Source organism: Kryptolebias marmoratus, linkage group LG1 (genome assembly GCF_001649575.2).
Source record: "Kryptolebias marmoratus isolate JLee-2015 linkage group LG1, ASM164957v2, whole genome shotgun sequence".
Classification (NCBI taxonomy): Eukaryota; Metazoa; Chordata; class Actinopteri; order Cyprinodontiformes; family Rivulidae; genus Kryptolebias; species Kryptolebias marmoratus.
Genome location: NC_051430.1, coordinates 22,592,969 through 22,618,319, shown reverse-complemented (window position 1 = coordinate 22,618,319; position 25,351 = coordinate 22,592,969). Strand labels below are relative to the sequence as shown.

Here is a 25,351-nt window from a genome sequence, read left to right as displayed (position 1 = left end):
TTGTTTTAGCCAAACCTGAAAAAAAAAATAAATAAATATATATATATATATATATATATATATATATATATATATTGCCACTTGAAACTATAATTTTGGTAGCTGGTATCTCAGCAGTTCAGAACTTAATTTCATTTCCTAGCTTTTTCAAGCCAAAATGAAAAAAACAATAAAGTCAACAGTCATACCATCTCACAGAGATACATCTCGTAAGATGTAAAATCTGCATTTGTATGATCAAAAACATCAATGAAACCAGCATATTTGATTTCATATTACAATAGAAAAACTAAGGCATTGGAGAAAGGTGCAATTAAAAATTAAAGACCAAACATTTAATGTTTAGTGTCTATTTTTCACCAGTTTTTCAACTCATCATGCTGCTAGTTTCTAACATGTTTTAGCTTATTTCTGCTACACTGTTTTTTAGGTTCTGTTAATTCTGCACAGAGCATAAAACAGATATGAGCTAAAAATATCTGGGCTATATAATGCAAACTATGTCATCTAATTAATACATAAACTTTAATAAATTATACTTCACTATTTTTCAAAATTCTGTTATAAAAAACAGACAATAATGATTGATTTACAGCAGCATTCTCACAGAGACTACATTTCATTACAAGAAAAGAGATACTAAAGTTAGAAATCTCAAGTTTCAGAAGCTGAATGAGGTTGAAGAGCCAGTACTTTATTTATACTACTGGAATGAAAAGCATTTTAATGGAATCCATGCAGTTTCATCCCAGACTATAAAGTCATTGACTTCCAGAGTGGGGCCAACCTTTTTGTCACAGAATCACACAGAGTTTAGATGTGTGCCGTAGACTTCTGTACACTTTTAGTCGTTCCTTTTTATTTGTTGTAGTTGGTCCAACTTTCTGCGTGACAGCAGGCGTGTGCTCCACCGCTCGTCTCTTCTGAACCCGATGCAGCAGGATTCGATAGACTCCAGTGATGGAGCTCCTGCAGTCTTTCCCCTGGTTGTTCAGGATGTGCTCTGAAGTGATTCCTAGTGTTTCTAGGGCTGCCTTTACCTCCAGCTCCTCCTTCAGCAGTTCAGATGGATCACTCTCAGCTAGATAGAAAGGGTCTAGTTTAAAGGGCTCCATGGCACATGGGAATTCCACAGGGAGCAGCCACTCACAGCCCATCATCTGCTCCACTGTGTAGCGATCAGATGGTACGGGCTGGAGGATCCCTCTGATGAGCCTCTGGCACGCCTCTGGCACCCAAGTGGGCAGTATGTAGGCCCCCTCCATGATGCATCGCTTCAGTTTGGCCACAGTGTCTGCCCTGAATGGCATGGTGCATGTCACCATGAAGAACAGCATCACCCCCAGGGCCCAGATGTCGACGAAAACACCAACGTAATGCTCGTCCCGAAAGAGTTCTGGTGCGGCATAAGGCGGAGAGCCGCAGAACGTGTTGAGTGTCTCATCACGACGGCTCATCGTGCTAAATCCAAAGTCCCCCACTTTGACACAGGTGTTACTGGTGTAGAAGACATTTTCTGCCTTCAAGTCGCGATGGATGATGTTGTTTTCATGCTGTGAGAGATCAAAAGAAAATATTTGTTTTATACCAGCTTTGGGGAGATTGATGTCTCATTTTATACTCCTGTTACAGTACAAATTGTCACATTCAAGCCTGATAGCAGTGTTGTGATTGCATTTTAAATAATTCCAAAACAAGATGTTTTCATGATAGAATTTCTTAAGCAATTCTACTCAATTCTACTTCTCCACTTTAAACCGATATGCACTGACCATGTGTTTGACCGCAGATAGGATCTGAGCAAAGACGATCTTGCTCTCAGTGTCAGAAAGTTTTCCTTCTGTAGTAATCTTTGTGTAGAGCTCCCCTCCACTTGCATACTCCATCACTAAATGTAACTGGGACAAAGTCTCCACCACCTAAACAGGACAATGACACGTCAGAATGAAGAAGACCGGACTTCGCCTCGTTTTTGTGAGCACAGAATCAAAATGAAGGAAACCTCATAGAGGCGTATGATGTTGGGGTGGTGTAGTTTTTCCATGCTTGAGATCTCTCTGGAAAGCAGCCTCTGAGTCTTCTGATCCAGCTTGGTTTTGTCTAAGATCTTAATGGCCACTTTGTCTGGTGATACCAAAGGAGAGATTTATGACCAGAGATGTGACAGAAGACCAAACCCTTCAAGGGTCTTTTCATTTTAAATTCACTACTTTACAATACAAAAAAAACAGATTTTCAAAGGAAGATATTTATTAAATTAGGTTTTGATTTAAATGACAAAAAATGGGAGATTAAAACCAATTAACTAACAGAATTGTCCCTGAAGCACAGATGGAGGAATAGCTGCCCTCAGAAACCACTTTTCTTGATTATATTCTTGCAGGGGGGTGAAGTTCCACATTTTTGAGTATCGCACTTTTCATACAATAGGTCTCTAACTCTATGCGGATTTGCTAAGACGTGGTGAGGACTCAATATAACAGCCAAGCGAATGCTAATTTAATTTTAAAAAGATCTAAACACCCAATGAAAATTACACTTGACCAACCGAGATCTTAACTGTATGCCTTTAAATCATTTATGGACGTGAACAAAACAGTTCTCAGGTGACTGAATACAAAAAAGTTCTTAAGCAGCAAAATGGTGTTGAGATATCTAATTGTGCTTGAGTATGCATTATTAAGGCTGGCATTAGGCTCTGTTTCAGCTGCAGCATAGCTGTCAATAGGAGCATTCAAAATGTGCTGCAGCTCATATAGTTTTTGACAATGTGATACTGTTTGCTTGCACATAAAACAAACTCATATTATGAAGAAGCCACAAATAGCTAAATAAGTAACCCCCTAAGCATAGAGTGTACAAGAAATAACAGAGCTGCACACTAATTTCTGCCTTCATCTGCAGCCTTTGATGAGGCATGCAGCAATTTTATCCGTCTCTAAGGAAACTGGAGATCTCTAATCAATCCTTCTCGTCAAGAGCATCAGACAGTCTGCCTCTTTGTGGCTGAATCAGCCCCCCCACCCCCCCACCCCCCAGCCAGGCACACATCACTTTGTTATTGAATTGCTATAAAACAATGTGTCTCAGCCCATTAATGGAAACTCTTTATCAGCAACTTGTTACCTAAATCTAACACAAGTCCATTTAATTCCTTTCAGGAATAACTATTACAGTTTTAAATCATGCCAAGTTGTAACACCGTGGTATTTTGCCGATGTTTTCAGAAAATATAATGTGCAGGCACATGGCATCGATAGCAGGGCTGGTTTTACCTTTGGTGAGAGCATGGATCCCTAGCTTGACATGGGAGAAATTTCCACATCCAATCTCCCCACGGATCTTGTAGAAGGCAATTCTTCGACCCACTGTCAGCTCACGGACCACCCTGTGACCAGATTACAAAACAGTAGCTGTGACATTAATATTTTATATGATATATTATATAAAACCACCTCAGAGAGAGAGAGATTAAAATGCAAGCACAGAATAATTTCTTAATACAATATTATGGAAAAAAACGTACACCTTTAAAATAGTATTTTAAACTCTACCTTTCATCCTGGCACATGTCCAGGTTGAGCCTTTCCAGCGGAGTGAGGCGGCGGACAGTGGCCCCTTCATCGTCTGTGTTGATGTCTGAGCTGTCTTGGCGGCTCCAGCGACTAAATCTTTGGGCACCAGCAACCGCGACCGTGCCAACAGCAGTACTTCCGACGGAGTCTCTGTTAGCCCCCCTGGAGTCCGCCCCTGACACCGAGCTGTTGCCCGTGGCTCCAGCTGTCCCAGCCCGGGCTTCAGTCCCATCTGGGTTGCTCTCAGAAGGGCAGACAGCAGTCATCCTTCAAGGGACGCTCTGGGTGGAGTTGCTCTTAGGTCATAGCAGGAACCGATGCAGAACTGGGTGAAAAGAAAAAGCAATCATTTTTTCACCTTTTATATTACATTTGGAACAGTACAAATCTTAACCACATTAATAACAGACTTATCTAAAGCATGTGCACAACAACTATAACATTACCGCACACAAACTGGTAACAAAAATAAGATTCAAACATTGCTTGATAAAAACATAAGCAATACCACAGCCATCGAAAAAATACTAAACTAAATGACTATGTTAAACCAAAGATTCCGTGTAAAATTTGACACCAAATGATATCATGACACAAAAACCCGGACTTACCTTCAGATATGTGAGCTATTTACAAGTTAAAATCCTTTTATAGTCGTCCTTACCCAAACACCACTGCTGTTTAGATAAATGAGTACATTAAAAATAACTTATCCTGCAAATGGAGTGAATATTTCAACACCTATCCACATCTAAGGGTCACGCAGATACTTTCTCCAATATTTTCCCCTGTGTGCTCCAGCTGAGGCTGGCCATAACTGAGCCTTCGGATCAGTTTGTCATCAGAGGCTTGAAGTCGTCGCGTTGTTGTATTGTTGTTTTTTTTTCATTTTCCACTTGTTGCATTGTTTTTGTTGTTGCATTTTTTGAATTTCCACCCCTTGCATTTTTCGAATTCCCACCTTTCCTTGCTGTGAGCTGCAGAATTAAAAGACGACGGGCGTAGAGGTCCAAAGGACCGTGCCTTATCTTATTAATGCTCACCGTCGTTGGTGCGAGCTCTAACGGACTCTTTTGACTCCGCGGGGTATTAATAGGCCGCAGGGTGAGGAGGAGGGAAGAGGAGAGGGATGCGGGAGGTTAGAAGGAGGAGGCCGAACAGATGATAGTGAGGAGAGGCAGCCATGGGGTGACTGGCAGGGCAACCTGCAAAGATTCACAAAAAAACGCAAAAATTAAAAAATATATTTTCTATACTTATATAGCCATTTATGATATTTTGTTTTAAATTTTCAACACCTTTAATATGTTACTGTATTTATGTTTTTTCTTGTTTTCTACTAAATGAATTTTGTAATTTTGCATGTCCCACAGGTTTACTTCTGCAAAACATATTGGAGTTTGTCTGCACAACTTAAAAAGTTTGCCCAGTCAATATGCACTTCAGTGTCTGGTGATAAACTTTGTAAATCTTCATTATTTTAACGCTCATAGACTGATTCAGCTGGACGTTGCTATGGAAACCAGAGAAAACAAACCTACGATGTGTTTATAGCGCAAAGAAGATGCTTACATTCGAAACACCTGCACGACTAAGAGTTATTATTTCAAATGCAGCGTATGAGGGATTGCTGCCAGTTCCTCCTGTGTGTCTGTGTGTTGCTGTGATGTTAGCGGTTGTATAAGAGCGTATGTAGGTGATAAGTGTGTGCTGCTCCGGGAGCAGAGCTCTAACAACGTCCCATGAGAGAAAAAAAGGAAAAAAGAAGAATCAGCAGTGAAAATGAATCATGATTATGCAAAATAACTGCATTTAACCCTCCTGAAGCCTTTAAATGAGAGAGAGAGAGACGAAGAAAAGAAGAAAAGGCCACGGGAGGGTTCAATGATAAAAGTTTAAATAAATTATTTACATCTATTTACTATATTTACTATATTTGAGCTACGTGTTTTAAGATTTCAGGTTCTCAGAATTGCAAACAGATCTAAATTTCACAGAAATGTGATGGATTTCTCTTTTTAAATGAATGAAACATGAATCATCCAATGACAGCTGGATGATTATGATTCTTTAATATTTGTCATCAACACGTGCTGAGGAACAGAGTTGAAATCAAAATGAAACAAAATTCACTATGCATTTGGTTTGATTGTAATGAACTTTTCCAGGTAAGGACAGTTAAACGTATTGCACCGGATTCCACTGAATCTTCTTGCTGATACATCTTTTAGTCTTTTTGCCAACAGGAACACTAACAGACCATATTAAATCAGTGTAGTTGCTTCACCTTTTTGACATAAGATGCAAACAAACACAATGAGAACACAGATCCTTTTTGTTTTTGAGGCGATCAAGCTCAGTTTGGAAAGTCTAACCATGAAGTCGTAAAATAATACAACAATTACAGATGTTAAAGTTGACAAGAGAAAACATGTTTGCGTGAAAACATCCAGCAGAGAATACTTTCAGTTTTAATGGTTTTATCTAAGAGAACTCTCTTATTACGCAATCTACTTAAAAATCCGGAACAAAGCTGGTTACAGTAGCTAAAGATTCCTCTTATTTATATCAAGATGAATTCATCCATCTCGACGCCATGCTTGGAAATCAAAGCAATTCTCTTTTGTGGGGCCTTCAGTCTTCCAGCCTTCAAACACCTTCCTGCCAGCACACCATGAATATCCACGCATTGATCTCATGTGGCCTAAAAGGACCAGCTAGGAGAGGAGAAATCTCCATTTTCCAGCACAAAGCAGTGTGTGCTGCCTTTTATGTGTGTAAATTACAAGACTAAAGGATGAGATAAATGTTGCATATCATTAGTCGGAGGAAACTAACAGTTCTTGGCACAGTCCATTTCGGGGAAATGTGTTTTTTCAGTCTAAATGTACTCTTAAAATGTCATATTACCACAGAATAATATAACATGTACCCGACACTGCTTTAACAGGGAGGAAAAGCTATAAAGCAGTTCCAACAGAACCGATTGATAATTGTTTTAAAGTGAGAATCATTCCGGAGAGAGCAACTAGATTAGCCTTTTTATGAGTATGTCTACTGAAACAGTTTTTTTTTTCCTTTCTTTCCACTGGATAACAAATTGAACTGGTTGCTCCCTGCACAGTCCGTCCCTTGTGTAAGGGCCCCCAAAGACGAGACGCAGAGCCTGCTTGGTGCTCTGCTGCTGATTGCACCGCTGGCATCAGCAGCCTCTTCACGCCTTCCGACAACTGAACAACTCAAGAGCCCATCCACAGCAACTGTGGGTCAATTATTTGTACTTTCCTCTCGTTGCGTTCACAAGAATGCAACGTAGTGTGTTTACGAAAGACAAGGAGCGAGCGAAGCACCAGCAGCTGCATGTATGTAGGCAAGTTTGTTCTCATATAACTCTTACTTTCCCTGTATCTTTATTTTATCTGTTCCGTCAATCCTCCTTTTCTTTCCCCCCATTGCACAGAGATTCACAAACCCTTTCCTCAGTTCGACACACGCACAAGCAGACTCATGTAAATACAGCTCTCGCCGCACAAAGCTCCCCAGTGTGTTAATCGTGATGCACAGCTGAGGAGAATAAAACGCTCCACTCTGAAAGGGCCACAACAATGAATAGAGAGACGGGCCTCCCTGGAATCTACGGGGCAAATATTTCACGTTTTCAAGAGGAAAAAAAAAAGATACTGACGTCTAAATCCCTCCCCCCCTTGACATACAAATGGACATGGTCCACAATGTCTGTATACTAAAAGCACCGGGAACTGACAAAAACTGCTTCATTTGCATATGGTTTTCTACAAATGTGAGCAGGGGAGAGGGGAGAGGTTATACTGTTTTTGTGCTGTCACTAAAAAAACGAGCAACATCTACAAACTGAAAGTTTCTAAAACTTGATGGTTAAGCGAAAGTGCACTTTTGGAAAATATCTTTATAACTATTAAGAGATTACCCCTTGGTCCTTTTCTGCAGCGTAACTGTTTATATTAAAAAACACTAATAATAGTTTTTCATATGGCTGGCAATACAAAACACACTGTGTACAAGTACAGCAGCACAGAGAGCTACTATACAGCATTTCTGTGAGGCTTTAACAAACTAAGACACTGTACATTGGAAGCACAAAACCATGACAATGCTGCAGATACCATAAAGCGTGTTTAATGGTTTCAGTCTAAATCTATTTCTTCCTTGCTTTAAAGGACATTGTGAGCTGTTTTTTTATCAACACATCAAAGAGATTGCATCAAAGAAAAATCACATGAAGCACAATGTTTCATGCAGTGTGACTGATTGATCATCAAAAGAATAAAATTAGGAACAGATTTCCTGCAGGTGGACATAAAAAGGCCACCCAGAAGGATTATTTTTTGCTCTAAAATGTATGGAAAAATATTCAGCAGCTTTTAATCTAGTAGAACAATTACAGTTTTTTTTCTATTTTTACTTATTTTATCTTTGCACATAAAAGGCGATGCTTTTAATTGTTCACCTCTTCTGTTTGTTTTGATTTATGATTTAGTCCAGTAAATCATGACTTCCATTCAAACCTGACTTCGGGTTTATTTAAATCACCTCTTTCTTTGCGCCATCAGGAAACACAAATTGCAGAATTAAACAAACACCGTGGTGTATGTAATTAACTGAAAGTTTTAAAGTGTTTGTTTATTTACAATTTCTTTATATACATTTATGGTCCAAGTTTGTTGCTGCTGTTTTACAAAAAGGACTAAATTCATGTGTAAGCTGTGTGGTACATATCTCTTTAGTGAGTTTATTATTATTTATTTATTTATTAATAATTATAATAATAAAAGATTTGATGTGTCACATATAAAACAAATAAAAGTCCTAAAGAGCAACAGGTGCTAAAGCCAGGTTTCCTGGTCAAAACAGGAAAATAAGTTTTTGGTTTCCATAGTTACAGCGTACCTGGTTCAGGTGTGTGTGTAACCGCCAGGTGATCGGTACTCTAGGTGGTTCTACTGCCTAACAGCACTAAAATATAATAAAAATGAACAAAAACGAGGTTGATTTTATGTTTAATTAGTTTATAGTATGAGCTCTTCCACGGTGTGAGATTAGCTAAACAGCAAGTCTCCAACTAATGCATTTATACATTCCTATATGTATATGTTAGGATATGTTTAAGGCTTATCCCGTTTTGTTTTTTTAACTGAAGCTATTTTTAGCTAAAGTAAATCCTGAAGTGAGTCTGTTAAGTGCTTAACCTGTCCGTGTCCGATCATAGGAACAGTAAACATCGCCCCGCAGCAGCAGGCCATTCTCTGTGAGAAAACCGTTTCTATCATGACCTTAAAACAGCACAAAAACAGCCTCTATCTTAGCCTAAATGTTAGAATTAAGTCTTACTTGGGTGAGGCCGTTGTCTTCGTGGGGTTGTAGCGACTGTGTTTACCGACCTCGCTGCCAAATCCATCCCCCTCTGATGCTCGGTGACATTGGGCTCTTTGCTGCTGCAGTTGCTCCCCGGCTCAGACCGTTGTCAAGCTACAGAACTCTTTTTCCTTTTTCTTCTTGTTTTGACGAGCAGGCGAGTCAACCAATCAAAAGCGGCGCGAGGAGGTTGCTGCGCGTCAGGCAGCCAATGAGGAGACAGGATTAGGATCCATTCAGCTGTGTAACCACAGGAGCTGTCCAACGCTGCGAAGAAGCGTCGGGACGTAGCAGGTAATGGAAGCTGTGGTCCCCTCTGTGCAGCAGGGGGTTCACCCCGGGGTCAGGGGAGCAGGCGCGTCGCTAACTCATTACAACTTTATAACAGGCTGACACGAAAGGGTTGCTGTTTTATCGCATACTTATAGATGGAGTTCCATTAATCCTAACATGGATTTTAACATGAACACATTCAGCAAAACACAGAGCATCTTCAGGGTAAGATGTGGTAATTCTGATCAAAATTATGGACAGATTTAGACAAATTCAGTTCTGTTTTAATGCTGTTAAACTCAAAAAATCTTCAATCGTATTTTTGTTTTAAGGTGGCAAGCTTTCTTGTAAAGCTTGAAAATAGTTTTGATCTGTAACTATAATAATTAAGTATCTCTTTGGACAGTGGATTCCCCATTTGCTTATTTTATTATCGGCCCAGTCATTTTATTTGACCATTTTGAGAGTAAAGTAAGTTTGTTTGATAAACTCAACTGGTATTTATGAATCATTCAAGCATAAAGTCTCTTAAACTCAAAGGATGAACCAGCATTGTCTGCAAAAAGTAGTTTGTTAAAAGCTGCGGACTAATTTGCTCCCATTTCTTTAGTTAAATCCATGAAATATATCAAAACCAGTGTGATGCGTACGACATAAGCAAGCATTTTAGCAATCAATTCGATTCCTAAAGAGCAGACATGACCACCATGATCAACTAAAGATTTATTCATCTCTGAGGTCCTGTGTCAGGTCTTTATTTGATATTTTTATTTCTATTTCCTGTTCATCTACTGTAGTTTCATAGGTCTAAAACTTTATTTTGTTCTCTTTTCCACTTGTCAATTTACATACTGAACAATATGCTGCCAAGAACACTTCAAAAATGTACAAGTCTGACTCCTTGAAGCAAAATGCAATTAAATTAGGAGGTTTTAAAACTTTTGCACTGTGCTGTATGTTTGTATGTATTGTAAACTGAAAAAGTCAGTCAAGTTTTCATTTATTATGTCTTGACTGAAATGGTTTCTTACCAGATACAAGGCTTACTGTATAAGCCTAATGTTACAGATACAAACTAGTTTGTTCTGAAAACCATTTTTTTATTTCATAGTTGTAATTCTCCTACTAGAACCTCAAAGACAGTATGAAAATAACTTCAAAGAAAAGGAATTTGCAAAGTGAGAAACATCAGCAGCATACAGCAGATTTGCAACGAGCTGCTGCTACATTTTATTCCCCAATAAATTGTCATGGCAAGTGATCCGAGTTCACAGAACTAAATAAGCAATAATATATGGGCGTAAAGCACATGAGAATGGATTACTAAAACAATGAAGACGTAAACAACGTTTAAATAAATACGACATTAGAAAGAAATGTTACATTTGTGAAAGAGGGAAGAGTGAATCTAGACATTCAGCGTGACAGCTGCACATACTGAGATGAGAATCTCCACATGCAGGGCTCCTTTAGAAAAATAAAACGTCTCCAGTGGGATCATTCAGCTGCTCGATACTGGAAGGATGTTCCGCAGATACTTTAAGTCAGTGCTTCTCTACGTTCTCATACAACCACTGCTTGTTCTGCTTCCTCGAGGTTCACCATCTCACTGTCCATCTCTACTTCCACCTGAGAGTTCACCACCTGCTGCCCGTCGACCTCAGTCGTGGTCACGTGCACCACCTGGATGTGCAGCCCAGCCTGTTTTAACCTCTCCACGTCTTCCTCGCACATCCCTTCGACTCCTCCTTCCTCCACCATGACAGTCGCAGTGTCCCCCATTTCCACCACACTCACGGGCTCCACTGTGACGTGTTCGACCTGAATGCCGTCGTCCAACAGAACCGTTTCGGCTCCCTCTATGCTCTGCGCGGCTATGGCGGCCGCAGCGGAGTCCGTGACGACCATTTCCTCAGCTGGCTTAGCCTCGATGGAATGTATGTCTTTGAGGTGGACCTTTAGCTCTTTGGGGTGTGTGAACCACACGTCACATATGGTGCAGTGGTTGGGCTTGTCTCCGGTGTGGCACATGAGATGCTCTTTGAACTGCTCCCAGCTGTTGAACACGCTGCTGCAGACCTAGTAGAGAAGGTTGGACGAGAAAACATAATCACACAAAGTAATTATTTGTGACGTTCAGGCAAACCAAGTGCTGCATGTAAAACTCAAAAGAATGTAGAATTGCCCATGTGTTTTTGTTCATCTGTTTGCAAATTATTGTAAAAGCTAGAGGATAGACATTATTATTATTGAAACTCTCAGAAAGAAATCAATGGATGACATCTACAACTGATTAACTTTTGGAGTCAACCTGATTCACATTTGCCACCACTACTTATCCTTAACAAACGAAAATGCAAATATCTCAGTTAATTTTACAGATATTAAGCTAAAATTTGGTGCGATAGAAAGTAAGAATCATCCCCAACACATACTCTGAGCACTAAAAAACTGCGTAAAATCTTTGCTTAAAGCTTTAACATCCAAGGCAGCAGGCTGTTTGTGAAAGAATCCTGACATCATTCCTCAGCTTTCTTATTCTAGAGACAGTTTAACACCTCAAAAACCTGAGGTAATTTGTCACCAAAGGGCACACCAATATGTTACTTTGAAACAAAAAGAAAGAAATGATTATCTTATTTAGATGTTAACTTTCTGGGGTTTAATCTGAAGGCCTTTAGAGGACAACAGAGTAGAATGAATAATCAGAAATTAGCTGCAAACCAGTGTTTTACTAAGTTAAAAAAAAAAACTTAGCAGTATGTTTTTTTTAAATACTCTTCACATTTCTGACTTGAACTATAAATTCAAATAAACAAATGTATAAACATCAACTGGTGACTGCAAAACATACAACATTTAAAAAGGCAATTTGAAACACTGCATAAAATTTTGTTTAAAACACTGCAAATGTTGATCTATGCAGAACATTGGACATTATTTACTAAATCACACAGGCAATAAAAAACTAAATGACAGCGACTAGAAGGATCTCAAATTCTTTCGTTGCTCTTTATTCTTCAAGTCGATGTTTACTACTTCCTTCTGAATAAATTAATAAATGTTTAAACATTAAGAAAAAAAAAAATTTCTTACTATTAAAAACAACATATGTGGTGGTCTGAACAAACCGTACCTGGCATTCGTAAAGCTTTTTGCGTCCTTTCTTGGCTCCAGCTCCATTCTGACATGCTACCATATGGCACTTCAACGTGCTGTTTCTTGCAAATCGCTCATGACAGTCTGGACACTCATAAGGCTTTTCACCTAAAAAGGACAAAGGGCCAAACATCTTAATGCTAGACATATGATCACCGCTCTGCTTGGCAAACATAATTAAATAAAATATATATATATATGCCAGTCATAGTACAAATAGAAACAGGAAAATAGTTTTACTTTTTAAAGATTCTCACCAGTGTGTTTCCGTAAATGCTCCTTGAAGTGGCCAAAGTGGTCGAAGTGCTTCTTACAGTATTCACAGACGTGAACTTTCTTCTGAGATTTTTGGCTGTTTCGAGACAGTTCTTCTGTGTCAAAATGAAACGTGCTGACGTGCTGCTTCAGGGCGCTTTCCCGTCTGTAGGCCTTACCACAGTGGTTACACACATGGGGTTTCTCCATTGTGCCCAAGTGAGTTTTTAGGTGCTGTTTGAGGTGGTAGTATAGTTTGAAGTTGCGGTCGCATTTGTTGCAGCGAAACGTGTTGTCCACTTGGGAAATCTGGACCTCAACAAACTCAACATTCTCCAGGACCTTGGAAGCGGTCACAGTTTCCTCCTGATAAAGGACATCCTGCTGAAAGCAAACACACACAAAAAAAAACAGTTCATACTTTCCCACCGAGAAGAACTATAGCGACATCGTTTAATGTATCCCACATATTTCATACTTTGTAGTCACCTGTATTGTTGGTTCTTCTTGCTGGTATTTGCTAGTTATGTCAGCCAGAAGAGCCAAAGCGGAATCATCGGATTCTGCCTGAGCAGTCTTTGCTTCGACTACCTCCTCCAGCCCAGACTCCACCACCTCAATGGACCCTTCACCCATCACATCAATCTCCACCTTGAATGCAGTAAAAACAGCCAGTGTTGAATACTGAATATGGATAACTAAAGGTGAATTGCAATCACATCATAAAACAAACACTAATCAACACACAAAAGCAGTGCTTTAGGATGAATTTTACTTTAGTGTGACAACCATAAATATACTAACCTGTTCCCCTTCTACCGTTGGCAAGGTTTCTGTAATGACATTAGATGTCTCAGCAATTTTCCTCTTCTGCCATTTGCTCTTTGCCGCCAGGGAAGAATTTTCATTTATTCTACAAGAGATTAGCTATTATTGATCGATAAAACAGGTAATATCTCTGAGTCCTGGGACATATTTCCCCCAGCTCATCTAGCATTTTAACAATTGCTACATTCATAACATATAATTTCAGTCATAACAGTGACATTAGAAAAATGACTGCACTTAAAACTTACTTATTGTCGAGTGCCTTGAGGGCTTCCTGCATTTGTAGATATTCAGCAGCCTTCCACACATCATTCGCCTCATCCTCCCCTGCTATAGCTAGCGTGGCTGTGTATGTGAACTCCATCAGCTGGTGAAAGGCTGTGTTGCTCACGCCTGGAAAATGTGAAATAAAGCTCGTTTTCAATGGCTTTTAAAGTTTACAACAAATGCAAAGACAGAGTTTTTATCTGGGTGTTGTTTTTATGGTTTATAGCCTGGTTTTAACTACTTATGAAAAGGTTGTTTTTTTTTTTTTTTACTAATTTTCATTAGGAGCTGAACATGAGATAAGGACCGAAGAAAGAACATCAACATTAGGTGAGTTAAGCCTTAAAAACTGTGTGATCACACAAGACTTGCTCAACAGATAGACTAGAACTATACTGAAATCTGCCAAACTTAAACAGCCAAATTACCACCTATTGCAAACTTTTTTTTCTATAAGGTGGTAATGTTGTCAATATTAGCCAAGTTCTTGTATTACAGAGATGTAGAGTATAACTAAAGCATGTTTTATCTAACAGTACCGTAACCATGTCTGTCCACTAGAGAGCATTATTTATCACTTCAACAACAACAACCACAGTAGTTGCACTTCTCCGTATGACTGAACTTTCCAGCTGAGGCTTGACTAAAAGACAATATACCTTCTATCTCCACGAGAGGTTCCTGAGTAAAATCCTGGAAGAATTTGTGGAAAAACTGGCTGCATGCTGCCAACACTGCTTTATGGGCTCTGAACTGGTGTCCTGCAATAAACAAACAAACAAAAAAAATATATATATTTAGACTACTGTACCTGGAATTATGCTTTCAGATAATCACAGCAAGAAAATGCTCTTTTTCCAATTCTGCCTTGCAAAAGACTTTCTATATGATACACATTTACAAAGCTGGCTATAGTCCAATTGCAATAGTAGATATGAATATTTTTATGTAGCGGCAATAATAACAATAAAAGTAAATAGAAAAATTAACAAAATAGCAAACAATATTCACTCTCACATGTCAAACGCTCAAGTCAATTACATTCTTTATTCACAAATCATCTTAACTGGACATTACTTGCACTCTAAACTAGAAAGTTGATAGGGAAGAGTGTGCACAACTCAGCGTCAGATTTGCTCAGTTGCATAAAAACAAATAAAAGTAATATGAAAATAGCCTTTGCTGTACTTACCATCTACAATAAGAGTAATGTCTGTGAACTGGTCTAGCTGTCGCTGTTCATTAAGTTTTTCCATCATGACTTTGTAAAGCGCAGGGTACTCGCTGCTTCCATTCACCTCCACCTCTGTCTCCATTATTCACCTGATCTGTTTCTGCAAGAATATAGAAAAAAAGTGCAAGAATTTTAAACATCTGAGAAGAATGAAAACACCGTCCTGAAGACTATAATTGTGCATGTATTTCACTGTTTTTTAAAAATACTGCTCTTGGTTACAATTTTCCCATGATTATGCACAGGGTCAGTTAAAAGAAAGTACTGAGAAAAGCAGCTGAAAAAAAAACCCCACTTTATTACACAATAACAATACTGCATCTACAGTCAGTCACTTTGCTGAGGCTTAAAATAAGCATATATGTTGTTGTTGTCATTGAAAAACTACTGTGAAACCACAGCAATACAATTCTAGCTGACTGAGTATGAAAAAGACAAACAATTGTTGTCCTACCTACAAACTGCATCTACACAACCGTAAACCAAATTTGTTTTTATTTTCTTTCACATTTTTTACCAATGTGAGAATGTTGCAAAGTGAGAATTCACAAATGTAGCAGCTAAACATCAGTATTGGTTGATATTCGACTTAACTAACCTAATCAAAATAGGGGGATATTAAACCATGGAAGTGGGCATATTCTTATTAGGATAGCATATCGATTGCCTATTGCTGTGTTGTTATTGGGGCTTATTATAGTACAAAAGCAATGTCAGATAAATACAATTTAGAAATTAAAAGGAAACATTTAAAATGCATCGTCATTCTCTACTGCAGATTACTAAATTTAATAGCAATTACGTTTTAATCAAAGAACTATGAGTAATACTTATAATTTGCTTTCAAAACAACACTGCTAACATCTGATGACTTTAACCTTTAGCGATACTAAATATGACACGACACAAACGCACGCCTAAAAATTAAGTACACAAAGTAATTACAACAGCCGAATGTATATTAAAACCATAAAGCTTTGATTGTATCCTTATAACACTACAGTTGAAAGCCCCAACACATGGTGCTCGTTAAGATAGCTTGATAGCTTTGCTAGCAGTTCCGTGTTTGCTAAACTAGCAACCACAAAATCCGCCCGCTAACAAGAGGAGCAGTAAACATTTTTTTCACACACCCGGTGAGAGGGTGCAACTAACAATCAACCTACCCGTAAAGTAAAGTCGGTGCAACCCTTTCCATACTGAAATACTGGGGAAATAAAACTCGCAAAAGCCCATGGTGCTACTGCTAACGGGCCTCTTAGCACGCTCGCCATTTCGCGTTTGACCATCAACATTACGTCATCAAACGGCGCATTAAAACACACATTTCCCAGACATATTACATGATTATAACCGCTGTACGTCGGAGTACACGTTAAAAACCACCGGTATACATACCTCAAGTTTAGTTACACTACTTCACAAAGTTGCTTTGCGATAATATTTCCTACGACGCTGTTCTAGCCTCGTTGCTCCAAAAAAGGGCGGTCGTTCAACCCAACCACCAGGCCTCCGTTTCCCAGAATCCCTTGCAAACTGCGGGACGCCGAGGAACGTTGCCTAGTAACGTAGTTCAGGGAGAGTTTACTTGAAAGACAAACTTATCGCAGTTAAACACATTTGAAAGAGTATTAAACTCTTTAAAACAATTTTTTTGGCAATACCTTATGCACAACAGTTTCAGTCTATTCTATGTTTACAATGAGTGTCCGTATCACTTACGTGGCTCCTACTGGTTATGTACAGTGTGTTCCCCATCTTGCAGTACAAAGGCCTTTTGTGTTTTGGAGTTAGAGTGTTTCTAATAGATAACCTTGGAGCAAAAAAATTAAAGAGGAGAGAAAAAACCCCAATACTCTTTCAAATTTGCATAAATCTTTGTGGAAACAGGGAAAAGTGAGTATAAGTGACTTTATAATGAAAATATGGCACCAAATTCACCAACCTTGCAGCTATCTGCAAAGCTATTTTCTTTGCTGTTATCTTCTTGTCTTGTTAAAGAATACTGGCTTTTGTCATTGCTGATCCTTGAATGGTGCTGTCATCATCGTCAGATAGATGTCCTAAAAAAATCAGCTGACAGTACAATAAGGCTCTTCACAGCTAGCTTACATAATCTTATCTTTCAGTGTCACCCAGATTACTGTTTCACACCCATTTATGCTGCAGTACTCAGACACTGAACCCTGACATAAACCTGCACAATGAGGCTTTATAAAAATTCAAGTGTTTATCTTCACTCTATTTTAACCTGACCATTTTATTGCTTCTTGTCATCTGTATTCAATATCACAAAGTAATCTTTCTTTACCCTTCTGTAAATGTTCAATTGGAAGATCTTTTTCTGAGATTGCTTAATCACTGCCTCTGCTTAGTCCCTTCTTGCTGTGTTTATGTAGGCTTGCAAAGACTTGCTGGACACAATCCAGAGTCCCGCCCTCTGTACTTTTTCCTTCTCCTCCAAACAGGATTGCGCAGTTTTTATCTTTGTACTTTGACATCTATTTTATGTCTTTTACTTTCACAAAATGCAAAAGCAGACAATTTATATTACATTGTAAATGCTTTCATTGCCTCTGAAGCTGACATGCGTTAGTAAGTGAATGCAGAAGCAACTTTTCCTCCCCTCACTTATGGCCCCTCTGGACTTGTTTTTTAAGAAATGTCAGCTGAAGCAAAAAAAAAAAATGTTTCCTGTTGGACATATTAACTTGCAGATTTCATGCACTATGACTTTTTAACTTCACAAAAGTGTTGGCATCAGCATAGAGCTGTGACTGAACTTTGCCCTCCATCCAGACAGAAAAACAACAGGACTATAAAAGGGGGGAGCAGTTGAGGAAGAGGCTTGTTTTTGTTCGAGGAGCTGGATCGAAGCAGAGCTCGACAGAGAAAGGAACGTGTTTTTTTTTTACAAAGGGTAAGTTGCAGATATTCTCACAAAAACACAAAAGGTAACATTCAACCTAAATTTATGATACATGTTAATAGAAGACTGTCAGTGGATTTTATAATGCAGTAAATTTGTGTTGCAGAAATGCTCTTTTTTTCATGCATTGTATTTGTTTATCCACTCCTTTGAGCCACCAAATGATTTCTGAATTATTAAACTTTGCTTCTCTTCATGCATATAATAAAGTAAGAAAATCAAGACATTTGCTTCAAACACTTAATCTTCATTTTCAACTATAGTGCTGTTTCTTAAACTTGTTTGGAGACTTTGCTGACACATATAAAATTTAAAAGAAGACACCACTATGTGCAAGTCTATTGAGCACTTTTGTTAAATGTTGAACTGATACCCAGAGCAAATCAGAGGGTGTTGAAACAGTAAGCTGTATCTGACACTTTTGTTCCTGTTTTTTTTTTTTTCACCTTCTGCTTTCTGTTCCCCTACTTCACCCCCCTTTCCCACCCTCCATTCCTCTTTCTGCTGTGCAGACTGGGGCAGTAGGGAGGCGCCACAGCGATGTGGGCGCGCCTCGGCCTGCTCCTCACTCTCTGCCTGCTCCACGGGGGTGGTGCAGAGAGTGAGGGAGGTGGGCCTCGGTGTCAGCTGCCACCTGCCTGGGCCATAGAGGCGGTGGAGCCGATGAAGGGGTCAATGGGCCGAGTGACGGTGGTGGCCCTTTTACAGGCCAGCTGACTGTTCTGCTTGGTGCAGGCCTCCAGGTATGAGACAGTTTGCTTTGGCCTCTTTTTCTGCACTTCTTTTTTTTGTTCAAGTAAAAATAAAGATACAATGCATGAACTACGTGTTGAAACATCTTCAGTGAAGCAAAGCCCTTCCTATTTGTTTATCAAAAAGTGACAGTTGAGTTTCATTAATGATTCTGCGAAACCTGCCAAGTAAGCAGCAACTTGTCTAGTCTAGTCTAATCCTTTCCAGGTAAGAGTTCACTATCAAAGTAACGTATCCTGTTAACAACACATCAAACACTGGTGATAATTTTGCTTCAACCACACAGTTTTTTTGTGTACCTTTTCTGAACAGAATGGATGGCCTGCGCCAGAAGATAGAAAGTCAGGGTCTGAAGGATGTGGTCTACATGGTCGTAAACGACCAGGGTGGGGAAGCAGAGCGACTCCACCCACTGCTGGCACAGAGACTTTCAGAGAACATCTTACTCCACAAACAGAGCGAGCAACAGCCTCGTGTTTGGCAGACACTGAATGGAAAAAAAGATGACTTTCTCATTTATGACAGGTTTGTTATGGCGTTGCAGTCACACTTTGCAAGGGCAGATAAATAACTGCCACTCTGACCTTTTCATTTGTCAGATTTATACCTAATCTTCAAATGCTTTTCCGCCTCTTTGCCATCAGATGCGGCCGTCTCACTCACCACATTTCACTTCCATATTCCATCATTGGACACGGACACATTGAGCGTGCAATCAAAGACACCTACTGCAATCGCATATGTGGAGACTGCTCACATGAGGTATAGACCGTGCAACCTTGGTGCAATATTTACTGATTCTAACATGCATCATTCATCAGATCAAGTGTTGGCAACATGTTTAATAAAAAAATTAAACCTCCCGTGGCTGTCTTTTTTTTCTTACAGAATGCCGAACCTGCAGAGGAGTGCACAAATGCAGCTGTGCAGCCGAATGCAGATGCTATCCCACCTGTAGGGGACAACACCGAACATGGTCACGGTCGTCATCATGGTCAGGGACATCAACGTCATCATGGCCATGGCCATCATGGTCATGGCCATCATCCACGTGGCTTTGGTCAGGGCCATGATCACAACCATGGTACTCATCATGGAAACCATGATGGTGTTGCCCATGGTTCTGATCAGGGACAAAGTCAGCATCAGTTAGATGTAGATGACATGCAGCAAGTAGTGCTCACACAGCAGATGCTTCAGGAGGCCGGTGGAGCTCCTGTTAGTCCCTGAGAGTCAGAGAAGGGTAGGTGAAAGTCAAAGTACAGCTGACAGAGGACAGAGGGCTCTGAAAACGAAGCCGCTCCTAAGGCCAGCTGATGCTGACACTGACGCAAGCTGTTCGGTGAGGCAGGCAGTGAGCAGCCACTCGGTCTCTGACACTGCGATGAGGCGTTGCCCGCCTCCTGACAGTGACACGACTTGAGCGAGGCAGCCAGTAACGTTAAGGAGACCTGACAGTGACGCTCGCCTCCTGCTGCCTGACCGCAGCCTCAGTCAGCCCAGTGAGCCTGATCCCCTGGTGTTGGGAGCTGAGCATGAGAGCAGCTGTAAGCTGGAACTGATGTCAGCTATCACCACCGGGGCCGAGTGCTCTTTTTACCAACAAGTATTACCCTGAGAAGGAGGTTAGGCAATCCTCACAGAGGGCTTGTTAGACAAGTAGGTGGAGTCAAACTGAAACAAATAAAAAACGATATTCACTAAGCAAGAAGTGCTACTTTATTATACATAAAATTGAATTTTCACTATGAAGATGTTTCTCCTGTCCTGACAATTCTGTCTGTGGGTTGCTGTCCTCCTTCTCATGTGTACATGTGGTTGTCATGTTCACGGACTGCCTCCTTCATTTTGCTCTCCCCATCCTTTATGAAACCAGACGCAGAAACTACGCTCTAGTGGCGTCTGTATGATGTCAGGCAGGAGAGAGAGAAGAGGGTAGTTCAAGAACATGGTAAACAGTAAAACATTTTAAAAATCAGAGAACAAAAGTTCTGCAAATACAAAAGAGAACAAAATTATTTAGGAAGAGTAAGAAAAGATTATTTTAGTGGCACTTTTTTGTCATTTGGAAACCCCTAAAAAAACCCCAAGTGGATTACTGAAAAAACAAAGACTTTATATTATGGATGCATTTTCTGGTCAATGTTGAAAACATGCAACAGAAGTAACTGTTCTGAATGTCTTTCCTTTTGTTTTATACTAAACTGATGAAGTTCAGAAGCTTTAACAAATCTCAGGTTTATTTCATCACTATTGCAAACAGAATTTTTGATTAAAACTACTCCATTCAGTGTATTTTTATATACTATAGACTTTACATGGCATACATTTACTTAAAGGTTTTGAAAAAAAACAAAAAACTTTAAAGGTTCGGTGGTGTTAGGGTGGTAGAAAATGGAAAATGAGATTACAGGAATGATCTCGGAATGATTGTCGGAAAATTTTCTGTACTTAATGATGGTTTCTGTGGGAAAATAAGAGTTACCCAGAAAGCCTGATGCTGACACAGAAAACAAGGCTGCATTATGGTTGTTGGACTTGGATAATTCAATAAATTTAATTTGATACCTTTTTTTGATTTGTCATGTTCTTAACCAAATAAAAAAATAACCATTTCCTGTTAATGTCTACATGTTAGCCATTTATGATTTTAAAATGTGAGTTTGCAGTAGTTTTTGTTAAAAGTTAATAACATATTGGCAAATCTTGTGCATACCTTTGAGGTTGGTGTTGAATGACTTATCAAAGAAAAAAAATATGATTACCAATATTCCAGCTCTCTTTACTGTTATATTTGTTTTTGTCATGAATTAAATCATTTCTTTTCCTTTTGTTTTTTGAATAGCTGTAAAAGATTATGCTTTTCCTCGAATTGATCAGAAGATGGCAATGTAGTCTCCTGAATAAACCTTCACTGATCGTCTTGTTTACTGACCTGATCTGCTGTTGCCACATCTGTTGTGAAATACATACACTTTAAACAGACTGTCCTGTTCTTTCAGAAACAGAACAAAAGGGACTTATTTTCTTCCTTCAAAATTTGTTGTGACATCCATTAACATGTCATATTCTAAATCCAAAGGGTTAACACCACAAAAACACACAAATACTTTAGATAATTACTTTTTAAAGGCATTGTCGTGATATTTTAAAGCAGGGTTTTGTGGAAAGGTTACGAACATTTAATACCTTACCTGTTGTAGATAGCTCTTTGAACAACCTCAGTTTGAAGAAATAGTTTAATTTTGAGCAAACAGAACTGAAACACACAAACACTGTTTTATAAACCTTTACACTGCCATTATTTTCATATTACACATTAATGTTAGGATTTCCTGCCAGAATCACAGGCTGTACTAGAAGAGCTGCAGCTAGCTGTTTCTGGCACTATTTGCATTTTTAAATAACCACAAAATTCTATGTAAATAACCATGTAATGTGAAACTGACAGCAGCATATAGGTTTATAAAATATAATTTGCTTGAATCACTAGACTGGAGTTTATTTAAGATGGTAGTAGTCCACTTTGGTCTTGGCTCCACTCAAACTAGCCATTAGCTCATCCATCTGGTCAGAATTAAACTGTACATCCCCAAACTAAGGTAAGATATTGACTCTTTATAGCCTTTTTTATTTTTTACAGAATCCCACTTCTGAAGATTTGAAGGGATGACAGTAATTACATCTCTCAATCATATTTGCCAGTTGTAATTTTGTAACTGTTCTTCTTGACAAACTTATTTGTAAAATATATTGATAGTTTAGTCATTACTTTTTTAAAATCTTGAGTATGTTATAGATCAAACATCAAAATCACAAACTCTGTAAAAACAGACCTGTTTACAATAGCTTGAAATGTTTGTTTTTACAATGACATTGAACACATGTAATATAACCTATTGCATTATCACCAAGAATGGTATTTTAACTAAATGCTGTCCACGCATCACTAATGTATTGATGTCATCCTACAGCTCTAAGTATCTTAAAGACCCAAAGTGCAACACCCTCGGCTCAGTGTTATGGAGCTGAATTGCCTGTTGGACTGTGATGCTGAAAAGGTCAACAAGCAACCGGAGGTAATAAATGAGGCTGAGGTGGACAGCTTGTGTGGGCGTAATTGGGTTGAAGATCCAGTACAGGGGAACAGTGACTTATGGGTAATTACCTGCAATGTCCTGAGACAAAGAGCTGTGAGTGGCTGGCTCTCTGATTCAATCAGCCCCACACAGAGCAGCGCCAGTACACAGCCTCTGTCTTAATTGTCCGATATGCTTTCCCCTCGATGCACAACTGTTTCTGCAGCCATTTTCTCCCCCATTTTGCTCCAGCAGCAGCAGAGAATCACATACTTGCAAACTAATTCACACACAAGTTCTTCTGTGTTGCTCATAAACAAGCGTGCATTCTCCACCCTCGATTTATAACACACACACACAAGTGCTGTTCCTGTTTTTCTGTCTGTTACACACATACAATCCATACTAACTGCATTTGAGGGGAAATTTTCCTCATGAAGGTTCTTCTCTTTTGCTGAGGGTTGATCTTGACCATTGTGCACGTTTAATACCACAGCTGGCATGAAGTTAAAGACGTATTGTAAAGGATTTTGCAGAGTTTGCCGCTTAAATGGATTAAATCATCAAGAACTGGTAACAAAATCATGACAATCAAATTAAAAGTAATCTGTTTATCTCACTTTTGCATTTTCAACGCTAACATTTGATTAAAAGAAAACGAAATAACAAGTCAAATCTGCGGTCCACAACTTTGAGAGAGATTTTAGATACGACAAATTCCTGGAAGGCACATTGTGCTTCATTTTTGAAGACATAAACAAAAACAAACAAACAAACAATGAACAAGATGCCGTATTATTTATTGTGTAACTTGTTGAGAGCTTTTTGATTACACATACAACAGCAAAAAAAAGGGCTCAATGGTAAAGAGAACAATCAGAACTCATTAAGGAACAATAATTCTTGGCCTTACGGAAAGCAGCTGCAATTAGTCAGGAACAGTGGCTCTGCAGTGGAAAAGTGGAAAAAAAAAATTATAAAAAAAAAGAAAAAAGAAAGGAAAAAATGGAGTCATATTAAGAACTGAAGCCAATACAGACTAGCATTTTACTTGAGACTGACATGAAGATATTTCGGTCTGACATATGTAATATTTTTAACTTTAAAAGCCCGGATGACTCTTGGCAGAAGACCTACATATGGGGTAAAAAAAAAAAAAGATTAAATGAAGCCAATGTACGTCATAGAAAAACCAAACAAAAAACAGCTGTACTTAAGTCAGCATTTAAGGCAAGAATTAAAGCATTTTTCCTAACAGGCTGAAAAATGTGAAGCTCAGAGTTCTATGATAGGCAAACAGTAAAAACCAGCACAAATTCCAGCAAGATTACTTCCAGATTTAGGAGAGCAAAAAAAAAAAAAAAAAAGACAGAGAGAGGCTGCAAGTCAGAACACATTGCTAAAAAAATAACTCACCTCTGTCAAAAAGCTGAAATCACTAAGTGAGAAAGAACAGAAACGTCGTAATATTTCACATCACATATATTCTGAAAGGTTTATAAGATTTGACATTCCATAGCAAACATTAAATACTCGCATTACAATACTTCATTCTAGAAATCTGTTAGTGTAAAATACCTTCTATAAACATAAACTCTGTATAAGAAAATTGAAGCTTATTCATAATGAAGTCTGATTATTGTGCTGACCAGAAATGCTGTTTTATAGCAACATGTAAATCACACATTTGATTTCATTCGATGTACAAAATCTGACTGCTACTTCAAACATCAAATATATATATATTTATACTGTATGTGTACAAAGAGCTTCCTCTAAAGTGTCCTCGTAAGCTTCAAATAACACTTTGCCATTTTGACACTACATTATGAAAGGTTCGCAGTGAACTGGCACAAAACAAATCAATGAAGTAAACATCTGTACAATTAGCTTGAATAAAAAAAAAGCACCTCCCTGTTTCTTCATCTCACTGTCAATATTACACTGTTTCAAACTTTTTCCTCAGTTTTATGATCATGTTTCCTATTCCAGTTACACATTCACAGTCATCTAAGAGCCTCAACGATTGTCTCCTTCAGTTTGTCATCTTTTTATCTTTTTTCCCCCCCAAACAAACAAACAAAAGAAAGATTTTCCCATGGGAACCAAAATTGTCCGTTGTGTAATGAAACTGACTAACAATGAAATCAAATCACACTTTCCCCATTTTCCACACATTTTTTTTAAAACACAAAAACATATACACTGATGCAAAACACAGAGACTTCTGCACACCCTTGACTGGATCCTTCCCACCTCAGTAAGGCTGAGTATAAAAAAACAGAAGAAAGAAACATGCTTCCAAGCAGCAACGCATTGTGACTCGTATCACTAATGACATAAAAATATATACTTGTAATTTTTCAGCACTAGAAGTGAATATATTAAGACATTCTGCGACAGCAATAACTTGCTGGTATTATCCACATTAGGCAGCAGCAACAGAGCACTAACTTTATTTTCTTTTTTTCCCGTAAAAAAGACAAAGACAAAAAAGAGAAAGGACACAGATTATCAGATTCACATTTTAAAACTGTCATTGCATGGCACTTGCTTTGTCTGTGTTTGCTGTGTGACATGAAAGACATTTTTTTTATTCCAACCAATT

The 25,351-nt window shown here is 38.8% G+C and overlaps 3 protein-coding genes across 9 annotated transcripts; 1 reads left to right on the top strand and 2 right to left on the bottom strand.

Annotated features, from left to right (window-relative positions):
- Positions 1-81: 81 nt before the first annotated feature.
- Positions 82-9,083, bottom strand: nim1k (NIM1 serine/threonine protein kinase). Of its 4 annotated transcripts, XM_025005056.2 has the most exons (8): positions 8,943-9,083; positions 8,801-8,857; positions 4,619-4,780; positions 3,555-3,900; positions 3,276-3,388; positions 2,003-2,124; positions 1,773-1,919; positions 82-1,553 (listed from the first exon to the last, which is right to left on the bottom strand). In XM_025005056.2, the coding sequence occupies exons 4-8, from the start codon at positions 3,839-3,841 to the stop codon at positions 795-797; spliced, it is 1,428 nt and encodes a 475-aa protein (XP_024860824.1). In that variant the 5' UTR covers positions 3,842-3,900; positions 4,619-4,780; positions 8,801-8,857; positions 8,943-9,083; the 3' UTR covers positions 82-794. The 4 variants fall into 4 exon arrangements, with proteins under 4 accessions (XP_024860824.1, XP_017267622.1, XP_017267625.1 ...); XM_017412133.3 differs by lacking the exon at positions 8,801-8,857; XM_017412136.3 differs by lacking the exons at positions 4,619-4,780; positions 8,801-8,857.
- A 1,335-nt stretch (positions 9,084-10,418) lies between these two features.
- znf131 (zinc finger protein 131) lies at positions 10,419-16,525 on the bottom strand. 3 transcript variants are annotated; one of them, XM_017412375.3, is made up of 9 exons: positions 16,381-16,525; positions 14,941-15,082; positions 14,408-14,509; positions 13,730-13,874; positions 13,458-13,566; positions 13,143-13,304; positions 12,656-13,037; positions 12,376-12,506; positions 10,419-11,318 (listed from the first exon to the last, which is right to left on the bottom strand). In XM_017412375.3, the coding sequence occupies exons 2-9, from the start codon at positions 15,062-15,064 to the stop codon at positions 10,803-10,805; spliced, it is 1,671 nt and encodes a 556-aa protein (XP_017267864.1). In that variant the 5' UTR covers positions 15,065-15,082; positions 16,381-16,525; the 3' UTR covers positions 10,419-10,802. The 3 variants fall into 3 exon arrangements, with proteins under 3 accessions (XP_017267864.1, XP_017267866.1, XP_017267865.1); XM_017412377.3 differs by having other exon boundaries at positions 12,656-13,034; XM_017412376.3 differs by lacking the exon at positions 16,381-16,525 and adding an exon at positions 16,149-16,278.
- A 1,241-nt stretch (positions 16,526-17,766) lies between these two features.
- LOC108233734 (selenoprotein P) lies at positions 17,767-21,603 on the top strand. Of its 2 annotated transcripts, none has more exons than XM_037977216.1 (5): positions 17,767-17,902; positions 18,424-18,654; positions 18,977-19,189; positions 19,309-19,426; positions 19,553-21,603. In XM_037977216.1, the coding sequence occupies exons 2-5, from the start codon at positions 18,452-18,454 to the stop codon at positions 20,168-20,170; spliced, it is 1,152 nt and encodes a 383-aa protein (XP_037833144.1). In that variant the 5' UTR covers positions 17,767-17,902; positions 18,424-18,451; the 3' UTR covers positions 20,171-21,603. The 2 variants fall into 2 exon arrangements, with proteins under 2 accessions (XP_037833144.1, XP_037833147.1); XM_037977219.1 differs by having other exon boundaries at positions 19,553-20,071.
- The last annotated feature ends 3,748 nt before the right edge of the window (positions 21,604-25,351 follow it).

What these genes read in the sequence shown, in the direction of transcription:
- nim1k (XM_025005056.2), bottom strand. Translation starts at nt 3,841, where the DNA reads ATGACTGCTGTCTGCCCTTCTGAGAGCAACCCAGATGGGACTGAAGCC. An exon ending in ACATCATACGCCTCTATGAG is followed by an intron (nt 1,920 to 2,002) that starts GTTTCCTTCATT and finishes TGTCCTGTTTAG; the next exon opens with GTGGTGGAGACTTTGTCCCA. An exon ending in TATCTGCGGTCAAACACATG is followed by an intron (nt 1,554 to 1,772) that starts GTCAGTGCATAT and finishes GATCTCTCACAG; the next exon opens with CATGAAAACAACATCATCCA.
- znf131 (XM_017412375.3), bottom strand. Translation starts at nt 15,064, where the DNA reads ATGGAGACAGAGGTGGAGGTGAATGGAAGCAGCGAGTACCCTGCGCTT. An exon ending in ACCTCTCGTGGAGATAGAAG is followed by an intron (nt 13,875 to 14,407) that starts GTATATTGTCTT and finishes CACATTTTCCAG; the next exon opens with GCGTGAGCAACACAGCCTTT. An exon ending in CAACGGTAGAAGGGGAACAG is followed by an intron (nt 13,305 to 13,457) that starts GTTAGTATATTT and finishes ACTGCATTCAAG; the next exon opens with GTGGAGATTGATGTGATGGG.